The sequence below is a fragment of the Periplaneta americana genome, chromosome 3, assembly GCF_040183065.1.
Source record: "Periplaneta americana isolate PAMFEO1 chromosome 3, P.americana_PAMFEO1_priV1, whole genome shotgun sequence".
Taxonomy (NCBI): domain Eukaryota; kingdom Metazoa; phylum Arthropoda; class Insecta; order Blattodea; family Blattidae; genus Periplaneta; species Periplaneta americana.
The window spans coordinates 76,902,435-76,917,684 of NC_091119.1; the positions used below are offsets into that span (position 1 = coordinate 76,902,435).

A 15,250-nucleotide genomic window follows, 5' to 3' on the forward strand; every position below is an offset into this window, starting at 1 on the left:
GACACCAATGTTATCTTTTGGCCTTCCAAAACGTGAGCGATTTTGCAAAGGGTTTGATAGCCACTATTTTTCTCAAACATACGCTTAAATTTTTTTCTTAGAACTTCTATTTTCGAACCTGAGATAGTGTTAAGTTGCCTTTCAACATACTGTATTTCTTTAACTGAATAAATCAATAAATCTACAGAAGTTTCTAGTTTCTTTATTGAGTGAATCAAGAAACCGAAATTTATAAGATATGAAGGGCAAGTCACATTTTAAAATAGTATCACATATTAAATTCTAAATATCAATTGCAGAAGCATCGTCTTTGTCCAGTTCATTTACTACAGATGTAAATGCTTCAAAATGATCTGCATAATACCGTACAACACGGTATTAAGCCAGGTGTCCCAATGTGTGACTACAGGTGTAGGAGGCAATGGAAGATCAGAATTAATTTTTTTGGAAAGATCAATCCGTGATGGTGATTTTACAAAGACTTCTTTTTTCCGTTGGACACTAACTTGTCCACATTAGGATAAATGGATCGAATTGTTTCACACAATCTATGCAGGGCATGAATGACACACGTTAATGAATGTTAGGGTAACTTACACAAAGACCTTCGGCAATTTTCTTTGTATATGCTGTGGAGTCAGTAATACATTGTCATATTTCACACCATTTGGCCACAAGTTCTCCAAAGATTGATTAAATAGCTTAGCTATTGTTACATGATTTGCATTTTTTTTTACAAACTAGCAAGAAAAATTGCTTGGAAATGATTTCGTCATTTTTGAGTATGCCTACTATTACATTTCGCACTTTTCGACCACTAGCATTGGTAGTTTCGTCAATACTCAATCAGATTTTTTTATTTTCACATATAGACCTAATGTTTTGTAATGTTTCATCATAGCACTTTGGAAGATAATTTTTCCTTAGTGTCAGGAGAACTTATGTTCGTACATTTAGTAAGAAACTTTTTGAGCTCGGGATTGTTCAGTTTATAAAGGGGAATATCAGCTGAAAAAAAGGCTTTACATAAATCTGAATAATAATCTGAGTGATTTGGAACGTTGGAAAATGAGGATGGTGTTGATTCTCCTATAAGAAATTGTCTCAATGAAACATGCAATGCAGATGCGATGTGCTTACTTCCTGACATACTTCTATGTTGTATTACCTGGAATCGTTGGTCTGCACTTACTGATTTTGCACATGGCTGGCAAAATAATATTTTTTCATTGGTGGTAAAAATGTTTTTAAACTCTAGTAGTTATGTACTGTTACTGACGCTCGCGTATATATGATTTCACTTCAGCATTTTTAATTCACACAGCTATACTTCACAAAATAAACCAACTGCTCTAATGATCTGATTCTAACTAATAGGCAAGAATGTCCGACTCACTGCATTGAGTCACTGTTTACAGAAGCAGAAAAAAATACGCACATTAACATAGAGGTCTCTGTATGATGTAATCTTGAGATGGATTCTGTTCTTCCCCGATTAAGCATTTGCAAGTGAATCATTCTCACCTCAAGTGGAAGTGAAGCATTCGTATTGAATTCTTTCGGGATACAAATTTTTGTGAAAAGAGAACGAGGAAAAGTACTAAAATATATATTTATGGAGAGAATATCGAAAATATGTATTCAGATAACTTTTTTTCTAAAATAAAATTTGGAATTTGCGTTTGTTGGACCTCGATATGGATAATAAATTTAAATTTTGTTTTGGGAATGTACTTATTAGGAAATTTTTTTTTTTTATATACAAATCCAGGCCGTTATTATGACATTGCGATGAACAAACTAATTCTATATATTGAATAGATCGAATTCGCAGCCATGCCTTTTACCATGTTTTTTCTAATGCATCTGAAGACTGGAGAAAGAGATTTTGTATCTCTATTATAGAAAAGTTTGTGAGCTCTCATACAGCGTTACCATACATCCGTAACTGAGAAAGAGGACATTTCTAATAAAAAGAAAAAAGAGGACACTTCCTATCGACAGAAGTTCTAATATAATAATCTTTTTTAAAGACAAAACTAAATTATGCATATCATATTACTATCAGGTTAACCAGCCGACAACAATTAAAAATAAAATGAACATGGATATTTAGGCTAATAACAATAATTAAACTTCCCTAAAATATTGAATTTTCCATGCTTTCAGTTTACTTTACATATGATTAACTTCTGATAATTACTCAAAAGATGTCAAGTTTAGTCATTTTGATCACTTTCACAATCACAAAATAGTTCATTGTCATTATCGTCTTTTTCACTTTTATCATGCCAAGAATACTTGGTGGATGGTGAAATCTCCCCCAACAATTTTTTCTTTCCCAATAAATATTCATAGAAACTCACACAGGTTGTATTGCACACACTATAGCTTTAATATTTTCAGTGTTAAACCTGTTCCTGTCTTTGGTCCACTGTGCATTTACAAGAGAGAAGATGCGTTCTGTATTATTAGCATTGTGACTAGGGGTAGGAAAATAAAATTCAGCAATTTTCTGAATTTCAGAGTGGCACACAAGACTTTGAGACTGATTGAAGTATTCACACCACACTTCACTAGCTGATTGTTTTTGTTTCCTTTGATAGGTTTTAAAAAATGTAGTGAAATTACAGAACTGATGAAAGCAGTTTACATTATTAACTTTAACATTTGTTTGTTCATGGAGATAAACAATACAGTTTTCAACTTCTTCCCAAGTTGGCACTCTTTTCAGTTACATCCACTTCAATGGTTCAAATTGCTGATACTGAACCACCACTTCTTTAGATACTCACTTGCAGCACTATATACAGATGTGATTTCCTCCTCAAAGCTGTCACATTCTTGAGAGTATCCTTCTTCTCTTTTCTCTTTCATTACGCTTTTTATTGTTATTGATTTGTACTTCTGATTAGAACTGTCTTGAAGTGTATCTAAAGTGAATTCTAAAAAGGAAACTGTTTCAGAGACAGAATTTGATTCCTTCTCTACTTCTAGTATATTGTTGTTTTATATGAACAATGTAAAGTAGATTTATGTAGTTTAATAACTGTTTCAGTTAACATAGAGAATATGTCATTGCTAATGCACTGTCGTGCACCAGTCTCCATTGGACGTCCCTCTGCAGAATGCTGTAGTCGCAGGTGTAGAGAGGGGAAATGGGAGTGACGGGACAAGATAGGCCGAACTGTATGGGGGGATGATGTTGCGATGTTGGAAGGAAAAACTCTGGTTACAGATACAGATATATATTTCAATAATTAGTTCCTCCACTGGGTCATCGGCAGGGGCAACGGGAGTGTCGTTAAAAGAATATCTAATATTGAAATACATGTTCCTGTGACTGATTGAGACTAGTTGATCTACGGAGCTAGGACGGGAGATATAAGAAATTAGGGGTAATGGGAGTATCTGGAAAGAGGTGAAACTAAACTTGCTCGAAAGAAAAGGGGGCGACTATGGCGAGTATGAGGGAGATGTGAACTAGGTACCTTCACCTATCGAGCTCGCAAACATGGCCCACGACTCTGACCGATGAAGAGCTGGGATGCAGTTATCGAGCTCGCTAAACATGGCCCGCGACTCCGACCACTGCAGGGGGTTTGAAGGAAGGACTAGGGTTAACCAAGCTGGGGTGAATGTGGGAAGAGAAGGTGAGAGAGTGGAGTGCTTAGAGGAGAAGAGAAGTGGTTGGTTTGAAGTTGAGAGACACTCTGCCTTCTAGCGCATTGAACACACGCTTATAAAGGCATGGGTAGGCTGGTTCCCCCACCCGTCACGTGACTAGTGACGTCACATTGGCGTGGACCAATGGGGAGGAGGCAATTCCCCCACTTACGATGCGTGTCTCGTCTGACTGCCCTCTTGCGGAATTTAAAGTGAACTACTTGGGTGGGGTGCACTGGCAGGGTGAGTGATGCAATATCGGTAAGGCAAAGTAGCCGGTCGTTGGGAGTAAAGTGTTTCTACTGCCTGGTTGGCCAACCGTATTCCCCTTAACAAGGGCACCGAGGATGGAAGGCAGGGGGAGATGACCATCTGCTCTCTAAGATTTGCCATGTGGTGGGCGAAACTAGAGAATAAAGAAAAGTCGAGGCAGGCTTGCAAGGAGTATAATGAAGGAATCACAACAGCAGTATCTAATTACACGATGGAGGAGTATTGTCTGTTGTTTCTGTCTGATATCAGAAAACCTGTAGCTTCCTCAATGCAAGATCTAATATGTTTATTTGGGACCCTCGCTGTTCTTTCATTGTGCTTTGATTTTGACTCATATTTTCGGAAGAAGGAGCTGTTAAATTGTGTGAAGGAATAGCTGTTATCTTCAGTCTGTTATTAAAAACAGAGTATTAAACATTAACAGTCCTACAACTGATTTGAAACTTCGGTACTCTTTTCCAATTTATTACACCCTATTTTTACTTACTCTTAATGTTTCGAATTATGGTTATTGAAGTCCGATAATCAAAAATGATCTGAATATATTCTGTGATTTTCGTACAGATATTCTGTCCCTCTAGTTTTAAACGTTTCGTCTAGAACTGTTGACAGCATTTGTTAGTGCTCGTATTTTGCTTATGATATTGTTTGTGTTTTGTTTTTAAAATAATTTTAGATAAGGACGCAAATAGCGATAGTAGCTGACGCGCTCTATTAAACCTCACTAACCAACGTCTGTCTGCGTTTATTTACCTATATGAGCACAGTACACCTAAAAGGCAAAAGCAAATAATTGTAATACCAGTAGTAGAAGCAGTAGTAGTAGTAAAACAACAACAATAATCTTGCAACAGAAAAGTACCGTGGAACCGTCTAGAGTCGACCTGGGGGTCTAGATTCGACCACTGTGTACACTTTCTAATTTCACGTGTTTATTCGAATAGAATTGCCTACTAGCCGCCACTGCTTGCTTCCAGCTGACTGATAACACTTCCCCTTTCAATCTCGCAAGGTAGTACCAAACGTATTGTGCGTCCTTAATTATGTAAAATTCATTGTTGCCAATAGCAAAAATAGTAACAAAAAAGTACTCTGTCTAACTTTTAACAATTTAGCCTTGTTTAACTGTAATGCAATACAAAATAACTGTATTTCTGTAATCATAATTTTAAGCTTACAACAAAAAATATTTTTCCATATTATTGAGAGATGTCAGAAGTTGAAGTTGTATTCCAGTACAGAGTCGACCATGCAGACCTGTGGAATTTATCCATTCGAGCCACAAAGAGTCCTTAATAAACTACCACAATCTGGTTTGACAGAGTCTCTAGAATAGTCCACACAGGCATTGGTGGGAGAAGCAGTCATCAAAGTGCTCCAGGGCATGAGATATGAAAAATAATTGGCTTCAAGAAAAGGAAAAGGAAAATTGAAATTGAATCAGGAAAAAGTATTGCGAGTATCAGTAGGCTTACTGAAGGCGGAACATCTCAGTCAAATGAAGAAATCTCTCATCCTGTCTCAACTGAGGAGACCAGAAAAAGAGAAGCCAAGAAAACCACCAAGAAAAGAAAACAGAGAGGATACGGTACCAGGAGTCCAGTGATAGTGATGAAGACGGACGACATTCCACTAAGGATTCATCAGATGAGTGGGTTGAAGAGGAAGATAACAATGATAATGAAAATTTCGATGACCCTAAACTGGGGGATCGGCTTTTAGTGAAGTTCCCAACTAAAAATACAATTAAATTTTATGTCGGTTGCATTGAGGAACTGGTTCCAGGAGAAGGACTTGAACTTCGTTTTGTTAGAAATTGGGGTGGATTCCAGTTCAAATATCCTGAGGTGGAGGATGTGAGTCTTATTGACTATGTTCAGGTAGAAAGGAAACTAAGTGCTCCTGTTCCTATGGAGAAAAAGGGATTCTTAAAATTTGGTGTTGATTTTCAGGGTTATGATATTAATTAGGAGATGGAAACAGTATTTTCTGTATTTTTCAGGTCTATTTTATTAATTAGTACATTAATAATGTGATAATGTTGTGTGTAGTTACACGTAATTTTATTCTGCTAATTAATTAAATATTTTCTATTAAATTTATGAGCCTTAACCTATTTAATGTATGCACATTAAAATAACTGAATTAAAGTTCGCATTTTCCTATACCAAATAACTTAAAAATAAAAAATAATAAAGAAAATAACAATAAAAGCATCCAAAAGGAGGTCGATATCGACCGGAATGAGAGCACACGTTCATTTACATGTATTTTTAATGTGGTGGTCGACTTAACACCATGTACAGGGTTGAGTCAACCGGCGTTTAAAATTTGTTTTCCTCAGTGACTGAAAATAATGAAAATAACAAAAAAAAAATCTCTGAGTTGTGTGCTATAACATACCATTTTCAGTGAAACAGTAGATTGCTTTGTCTGTGAAGTAGCGTTAAAAGTACGAAAAAAAGCAGTCGACTCTAGACGGTTTGACGGTAATATTTTACTGGTGTTTACATGACTACTCCCAATCTCTATCTTTTGGAAATCTGAAGAAAGATCTAGCATTATTTTGCTAGGAATAGTTTTTACAACACATAGAACAAACGTTTCCACATTTAACTGACATTGTGTACAACTATAATGAGAATAATCCTTACGACATCATGTGTTTGTTGAAGAACAAAACTCATATCACAGTTCATCGCGCTATTCTTCACGTCATCCTCGCTGCCTACAATCCCTGCCACTAGATAGCACTGGTGAGTCATTCGCCACTTTTACCGTGAACTTTCCGGTATTATCATTGTAGAGTATTTGGTTTAACGTGAGACAATTTGCAAGAACTACTGAACAGACAAAGAACATATGACGTTTTATGAATACTGAATTACTCGGCTCCTATTGGTCAGAAACTTGTGATATTTTGCAATTACATGCGAGCACCAAAATAATGCATGTCTAGAGGAGAAAAAAAATTTCAATTTTTTGATATATGACGTTTTGCACGAACACCAACGATATAATCCATCTTAACGTCATCTATCATCTAATATCTTCTGTCCCGAACTCTTCTGTTCACCTTTCCTTCCAGTGCATCCTTCATTAGGCTGTTTCTTCTCAGTCAGTGACACAACCAATTCCTTTTCCTCTTTCTGTAGGCAACAATTTCACAGGACTGTCCACAAGTAGCATATATAGATGATGTGCAGTGTGTTGTAAGCAAAACTTATGCAATAAGCGAGCTCCAAATTTTATTTCCATGTCTGTACATGAGCAACTTTCTGTCAATTAAAATGATCTGATCAAGGAACTAGCTAAGAAATGCAAAAGGTTGAAATACAATGTGTCACAAAAGAAAACGGCCATCAGTCTGTCGCACTTCATTTTTTTTATTTCTGCATATAAATATTTTCCATTTCATTGTACAATAACTCAGTAATGAAAATTTAAATCTATGATATCCCATGCTCCTCAACCATTGTATACTTCTTGATTACACAACTTTTAACACTCTTTATCAGTTCGGAATATAAAGTATATATATTTATGTAGTGTATGTATACATGTAGTATATGTTTTTACTTTAATACATATATGAATATGAAGATTAATTTCAAAGGAAAAATTGTTCTGGGGTCAGGTATCGATCCTGGGACCTTTGGCCGAATGCACCAATGCTCTTACCAACTAAGTTACCCAGGAACTTCACCTGACATCGTCTCAACTTTTCCCTTTATGTCCACATAACTCGAGTGGACTGATAAGACACCAGAAACCCACATTGAGTGCACACAACTCAGTGTGACTTGAAATTGTGGTTTTCTGTTAACGTACCTACAGTAACATATATATATATATATATATATATATATAATACAAATCTAGCTTTTAGGTAAATCTAGATTTGTATAATATGTACGTTATTGTAGGTACTTAGCAGGAAACCACAATTTCAAGTCACGCAGAGTTTGTGTGTACTCGATGTGGGTTTCTGGCATCTTAGCCCACTAGAGTTACGTGGACATAATGGGAAAAATTGAGACAGTGTCGGGTGAAGTTCCTGGATATCTCAGTTGGTAAGAGTGTTGGTGTGTTCGGCCAAAGGTCCTGGGATCGAAACCCGGCCCTGGAACAATTTTTTCTTTGAAATTATTCAAGTCTGCTTCACAGGGAGGTTTACCTGAAAGCTAGATTTGTATGACCATGTAGATATTTGGATATGTCTTACAAAATTCTTGCTGCAGACCATTGTGGTAACATTCTACCACGTCTGTAGTTTGTATATTTCGAAATTGTGTGTTTCACCCCAGAATTCTTGGGGGGGGGGGGGGAGGTTGATGTTCCAATGTAGTTTTCCAGAATATAATGAGAATATTCAAAACATTCACCAATAGGAGGGTCTCTGATATTAGCTCTGCAAAAAATCTGATACTTTTGATGCCACTAAATAAGAAAGAACGAAATATTAAAATTTTTAACCACTTTCAGATGTTTTGTTTCGGAGTTACTGGTTTGATATACTGTTTCCTTTAATTTTCCAGAGCAAAAGCTGTCCTAAGTGAAATTTACACTCTGTAATCTTAATACTGGGAACATTTAATTTGGCACTATTGTGTGATGCTATTTAATAATATAACAAGACCTTGAAATGATTAACTGCTAACTATAGTGGGTTCGGAGTTCGACCAGACCATTCCGCAGCAGCCTTGGAGTTCAGCAGTCAAGAATATATTCATTGAAAATAGCACAATCTATCCATTTGATATAACTGTAGTATTAGCCCCTTGTACATGTGATGTGCAATTCTGACAACGGTTTTCTGTTCTTCTGGAATTATTATTTATAAGAGCGGAACGGCTGAGCTACGAACGCACTGTACTTACCTGGGTGAAATTACCTCTGAGATGGTTCCGGTGATTTCTGAAGTGAAAATCGTTCGATTTATAAGGGATTTTTTTTTTGTTGAGATGCAGTTGGTCGTATATCCAAGGTCTAACAAAAGCCTAAACTAACCAAACCTAACCTATCACAGATTCATATAAATGCAAGATGTGTCAGCAGAGTACGAAGAAAACTACCTCAGCGCTGGTTTAGCCCTTATAGATGAATTATATATAGAACTTCAAGTGTTAGTATTGTCTCAAAGGTGTCTTTGTAACAAACTATTTATTCAGAATGTCCATCTGTGATTATGTTAACTGCAGATTGTCGTGATATGAAGTTACTCAGATTTTCAATTTAGGATAAGGAGAGGCTACAAAAATGGTTTTTGTATTAACCTTATAAATTGAACGATTTTCACTTCAGAAATCACCGTAACTACCTCAGTGCTAGTTTTACCAATTTAAGAACAAGTATAAAGGAAATTTGATGATAGTGAGAAAGAAATTTGTAAGGGAGGCAGTCAGGAGGGATTGAGGTTGCTTACTAAGAGTTGTTACAAACAACTATTGTATTTCATTTGATTAACAGTGATTTGTAAGATCATATGAGGGAACTGACAAAGTAGGAAAATAAAACAATTAGATATCGTAAATCAAATGATGACAGATTGTGTATTGAATGGAAATTACATTTTATCAACCATATACCAAAATATCATCTATGTGTGTTGAAAAATTTGGGTAAAACAGGCTTCTGTATGCTACAATTTCGCGACACATCAAAGTCACATTGTAACATAACCTCACATTACAATGAGAAAGGAATTCGCAGATCTGAATGCCGTAAAGTATTACTCTATGTAGCTTCCAGGTACTCTGCCATTTAGCATAGGTTATCGGAAGTTCATTTCTTGACTGTGGCGACGCGATGCATAGCTTCCGTTATTTCCCACATGCTACCGTTTTTAACATGGAGTTGAGCAATCTGTTATACATAATCAGAGGTAGTGACCACTACGCTATTCAAATGTGTATCTCTGTTTTACGTCCTGCGGAAATTCGTTCTCCAAACCTTGTTTTTTTTTTATTGGGTTATTTTACGACTCTGTATCAACATCTAGGTTATTTAGCGTCTGAATGATATGAAGGTGATAATGCCGGTGAAATGAGTCCGGGGTCCAGCACCGAAAGTTACCCAGCATTTGCTCGTATTGGGTTGAGGGAAAACCCCGGAAAAAACCTCAACCAGGTAACTTGACCCGACCGGGATTCGAACCCGGGCCACCTGGTTTCGCAGCCAGACGCGCTGACCGTTACTCCACAGGTGTGGACTCCAAACCTTGTTATTAATAAGGCAGACTGCATCAGATTTTTGGAATCCATTTCATTTGGAACTTGCGGGCTTGATAGTGTGGACTCCAGGACTCTATTGTAGAATAATTCTCAAATGTGGTGATCAAGTCAGTAGAATCATCTATTCCCTGGTCGTCCTGCAGGCCAAAACACATCTCTCTCTCCCTTGGTGGATGGATGCCTGCAGAGATGCAATATGAAAACGCAAATGTACCTTACACCAATTTGAGTGCCATTCAACTCAAGAGATTTTGCCCAGTATAAACATCTTCGAGCCAAAGCTTGTCACACTTAGTGATGATAAGAATACGTCCTGAGCAAACTATGTGACTTCATTAGAAAAGAATGTCTCAGGTAACATCATATGGAAAAATGATCATTGAATAATGGGGAAACTTAGTTCTATCATTCCAGGTCTTTTGAACGAAGTGTAACGACCACCAGTCCTATAGAAATTGTTGAGATATTTGCTAATATTTTTGCATATGCAAATAGTATACTATGACCTGAAATTTTTAACAATTAAACAGGCAGCGGAAAATAGAAATCTAAATTTTATATCATGTAACTAAATATTACAATGCGCTGTTCACTACCGAGGAGTTGGAGGCATCACTAGACACTTCCCCTGGGCCTGACAACATCCATAACTGCATGCTTCACAATCTACCACCAGCTGGAAAGTTCTTTCTGCAGACGATGTACAACAGGATCTGATTTTTCTATCTACATGCCATTCTGCCACTGTAATCACAATCAGAAAGTAGGAAAAGATCCATCTTTATTTGCAAGCTACAGATCAGTTTGTCTCACCAGCTTTGTATGCAAGGTTATGGAAAAAATGATAACTAAACATCTGATGTGGGTACTCGAATTGGAAAGCTGATTGTCTAACATTCATTGTGGTTTTTGGAAGCACAAATCAACTGTGGACCATTTTGTTCGGCTGGAGACCGCTGTTAGAGATGCTTTCCCCAAGAAGGAGAGCTTGTGGCAGTCTTGTTTTGTCTAGAAAAGGCTCACGATACCACATGGCATTATGGAATCTTGGGAACTATGCATAATTGAGGATTTTGTGGCAGTCCCCAAAATGTATTGCGAAGCACATGGTATAGTGGTATTTCCGAATTCGAAGAGGCACCATATTCTAGAGAACATCTACAAGACAATGGTATTTAGCAGGGCAGGGATTCTGTGTTAAAAACGTTCTTGTTGTTTTTTGCTATCAAAGGAATAGGAGACTGTATAAGTGGGCGAGTTTCCTTATATATGTTGATGACTTCAGTTTATACTACAGTTCTCAATATATTCCATCTATCAGTCGAGAATTGCAACTGGCCATCAGTGTGTTATCTGAATGGGTTCCTCACAATGGTTTCAAATTCTCTACTTTGAAGATGTAGTGTGTCCACTTCTACAACCATCATGTACTCCATCCACATTCTGAGCTGCGTATTAATGGAGTAGAGTTGCAGTATACAGACATTGCGAGATTTTTGGGCCTTATATTTAATTATAAATTAACCTGGAAGGCACATATGCTAGATTTAAAAAGATATTGTGAAAAATCTTTAAATATTTTACATCTTCTGTCAGATACTCGCTGGGGTGCAAACTGTACAGCGGTTTTACTTATTTACCATGTTTTTATTCGACCAAGTCTTGATTATGGCTGTTTTATTTATGACCTAACAAATAAATCGAAACTACAACTTTCAGATACTATTCATTATGATGGAATATGACTCTCTGTATGGTCTTGCTGGAGCCCTTTTCTACTTCAGCATTGCCATATGGCAACACTAGGCACCTGTATAGTCTGATTTAGATATTTACAATATAGGCTACAATATTTTACTTTTTAGAAAAGGCTTCTCTCTCACTGAAGCAATGGACATTATATAATTATAATGTCAACACTGATGGGGATATCGACTTATTTATTGAGCCTCCAGAACCAAATGTAGATACAGACTAGGATTCAGGAGACGAAGAGGGGGGAGGGTAAGTTGCAATTTATCCCATAAAATTAAGGCTTATTCTGATTTTTCCAAGGCTGTAATATTAAATTCTATTTATTTCCGCAGACTAGTCGACAATCTATCATCCAGGCAGTTATGGACTAATGCAGAAATAAGGATTCCAAATAATGAGAGAATAGGTATCAATTACCGTGACTCATTGGTAGACCTACCAATAACAATGTCTGTTGCGGGTCAACAATGTGTTCAGCTATCACCTGCAGTAAGACAAATTCCAACCTCTACAAATACAGTAAATTGGATGGCAGAGAGAGAACAGGAGAAATTAAATAATTGTAATGTTTGATGGGTAGAAGGAGCAGATTTCGACATTGAAAACCCAACTACATTTCCAAATTCAGATCATTCTATGTACGAACACATGTCAATAATTAAAATTTTTGAGCAATTTATTGACAGTGAATTGATTGAATATTTAGTTGAGGAAACTAGAAGTATGCACTATTCCTAAATTTTACAGATCCGAAGATAACTGCAGATGAAATGCGGTGTTTCATTGCGATTTTATATGTTAGTGGTTACAATACCTTGCCATCTAAGTGAAGTTACTGGGACACTAATGATGACATGAAAAATACAGCTATATCTCAGTCGATGCGAAGAGATAGGTTTCTTCAAATCTGTCGTTTCTTACACTGTGCAGACAACAATGAAATTGATAAAAATGACAAAGCTTGGAAAATACATTCTCTGATGGAAATATTGAAAAAAAAAAAATGTATTGATAATTTTGTACCCGAAGAACACCTGTCATATGATGAAAATATGGTGAAATATTACGGGTGCCACAGCTGTAAGCATTTTATCTGCAGTAAGCCCATTCAATCCGGCTACAAAATGTGGAGCCTAAATACTAAGGACAGTTATTTGGTCAATTTTGAACTGAACCAGGGAAAAGGACCTAAATCTAACCTGGACTATGAAAAGGTATTCAACAAGGCTGGTAGTCCGTTACTTGTACTACTTGATGAACTTCCCGATAAAAAGAAGAACCTGAAGTTCAATTTTTACACAGACAATTTGTTCTCTGGTGCAAATCTCTTTTCATGTCTAACATTCCATGGGAATTGGAACCATTCGTGAAAATCGAATTTTCAAAGAGTGTCCACTGACCAGTAAAAATTGTTTTTCAAAGAAAGAGCGAGGATATTTTGAGACCGCTATGGAAATGAATGACGGACATCTGTATGTGCGATGGATGGATAACACAATTGTTACTATGATATCCACCTCTTGCGGCACCCAAGAAATTACGCAAGTGAAAAGGTTTTCGCAAAAACAAAAGCGAAATGTAATGGTTCCAAGACCAAAATTGATAGCGAAGTACAATTCGTGCATAGACAGCACCGATCAGATGGATCAGAATCTGATCTGCTACCATATTGGCATCTGGGGGAAAAAATGGTACTGGCTTTTGATTACCTGGTTATTCAATGTTGCCATGCAGAACAATTGGGGTCTTGTACAATAAAGCACACAATCAGAGAATTTCCCAATTGGACTTCAGAAGAGAAGTGGCTAATGTGTATCTGCGGAGGTATTAAGTGCTACCGAAGACAGCTGGAAGACCAGCTGCTTTGCCAGCATCATCACCAGACAGTCAGGTATCAGATTCTATCGATAGGACTATCTTGTGCAACACACAGAAGAGAAGAAAAAGAGATGTGCTCGGAATACATGCAAGTCGATTGTGAGAACACAATGTTTAAAATGCAATGTTGGTTTATGCATTGACTGTTTCATTCCATTCCATTCCTGCTAATTTGATTCTGATGTTATATTCTTATCATTATTATGAATGTATAATCTATAGATGACTTTAAAATAAATATGTGTTACAGGTTCATAATTTATTATACTTTTAAGTTCTACCTATTTTTTTACAGCCATTATAAGCTTACAAAACCATCATTAAGTTCATAATAAAGAATTGTTAAAAAAAGATCACAGAGATGCCTAGCGTTGCCATATGGCAACGGAAAAATTCTCACGAAGTATACATGAGAAATAATAAAAACTAGTTTTCTTATTTCCGGACATCCTTTAGGCAAGAAATTAAGTAGCCAAAATTAAAATTAGGAAAAAAATAATAATTTCAGTGTTAATGGGTTAAGATGTAACGAAACAGCTGTGAAAGAAGGAAATTTAAACTTGTGTCAGAAATGTAGACCATGATATGCTTTTGCAAGATTTGATAGCAATGACTTCTTTTACGAATCAATTCTTGCAAGCCACATTTTCTCTTTCTCCTCTCTCTTCTATTTTGAATAATAAACTGCTGTTTCTCACCACATTTTACAATGTGTCATTCTCTATAGATGGGGCAAGGAAAACCTCCAGAAAGTGTGGAACCCATGTCCCAGTCGTACTTGGTGGAACTGAGTGTATTAGCCCCTAGTGGACAAGACGCCATTGCTGAGGACATGCGGAACTTTGCTGAGCAGCTGCGTCCCCTGGTTCAACTCGAGAAAGTGGACTACAAGAGATTACAACATGTTCCATAGCTGTGAGAGACATTCATGGAATAATTATTAATTTACTGTCACATGTACTTCTGAAATAAAAACAGCTACCATTTTCTGAAGTGTATAAATCTCTCTTGGAAGGTCATGACATTTATTTGAAAGACATACGAGTTTATTATATAGATTTACTTAAATCGGTACTAATTTAATAGAAGTTTGCAGTGCCTCTTATTATTTTGGAGTAATTAAAGTACTAAAGTATTAATTTTTTATTTTAAATTGCAGCCATTGTTCGTACTCACATTTTGCATTCAGTTTATTTTATTACCAAGTCTGCAGAGGAAGTACATCATGCAGTGTAGATAGTGTTCCTGTAGAGGTTGTAAAGTACATTTGCATAGGAATCATTTTAGGATCATTGCTAACTGCGAAATATTGGTACATACTTTTCTTTCTTTACTGATAGGTATTAAGGAATGGTAGAATACTATTATCATTAAATGAAAATGTATTTTTACCATTGTCTATGATGTCTTGTATTTTGAGTAGAAATATTACAGTAAACCCTCGT

The 15,250-nt window shown here is 36.5% G+C and overlaps 1 protein-coding gene across 3 annotated transcripts in view; it reads left to right on the forward strand.

The window, feature by feature from the left end:
• The window catches only part of MED18 (mediator complex subunit 18), a 65,109-nt gene extending 50,315 nt beyond the window's left edge, over positions 1-14,794 (forward strand). For all 3 annotated transcript variants that reach the window (XM_069820812.1, XM_069820811.1, XM_069820813.1), the window contains one exon: positions 14,533-14,794. In XM_069820812.1, the coding sequence (XP_069676913.1) occupies positions 14,533-14,718 (186 nt within the window). In that variant the 3' untranslated portion in view covers positions 14,719-14,794. The remainder of the gene's footprint in view (positions 1-14,532) is intronic.
• The last annotated feature ends 456 nt before the right edge of the window (positions 14,795-15,250 follow it).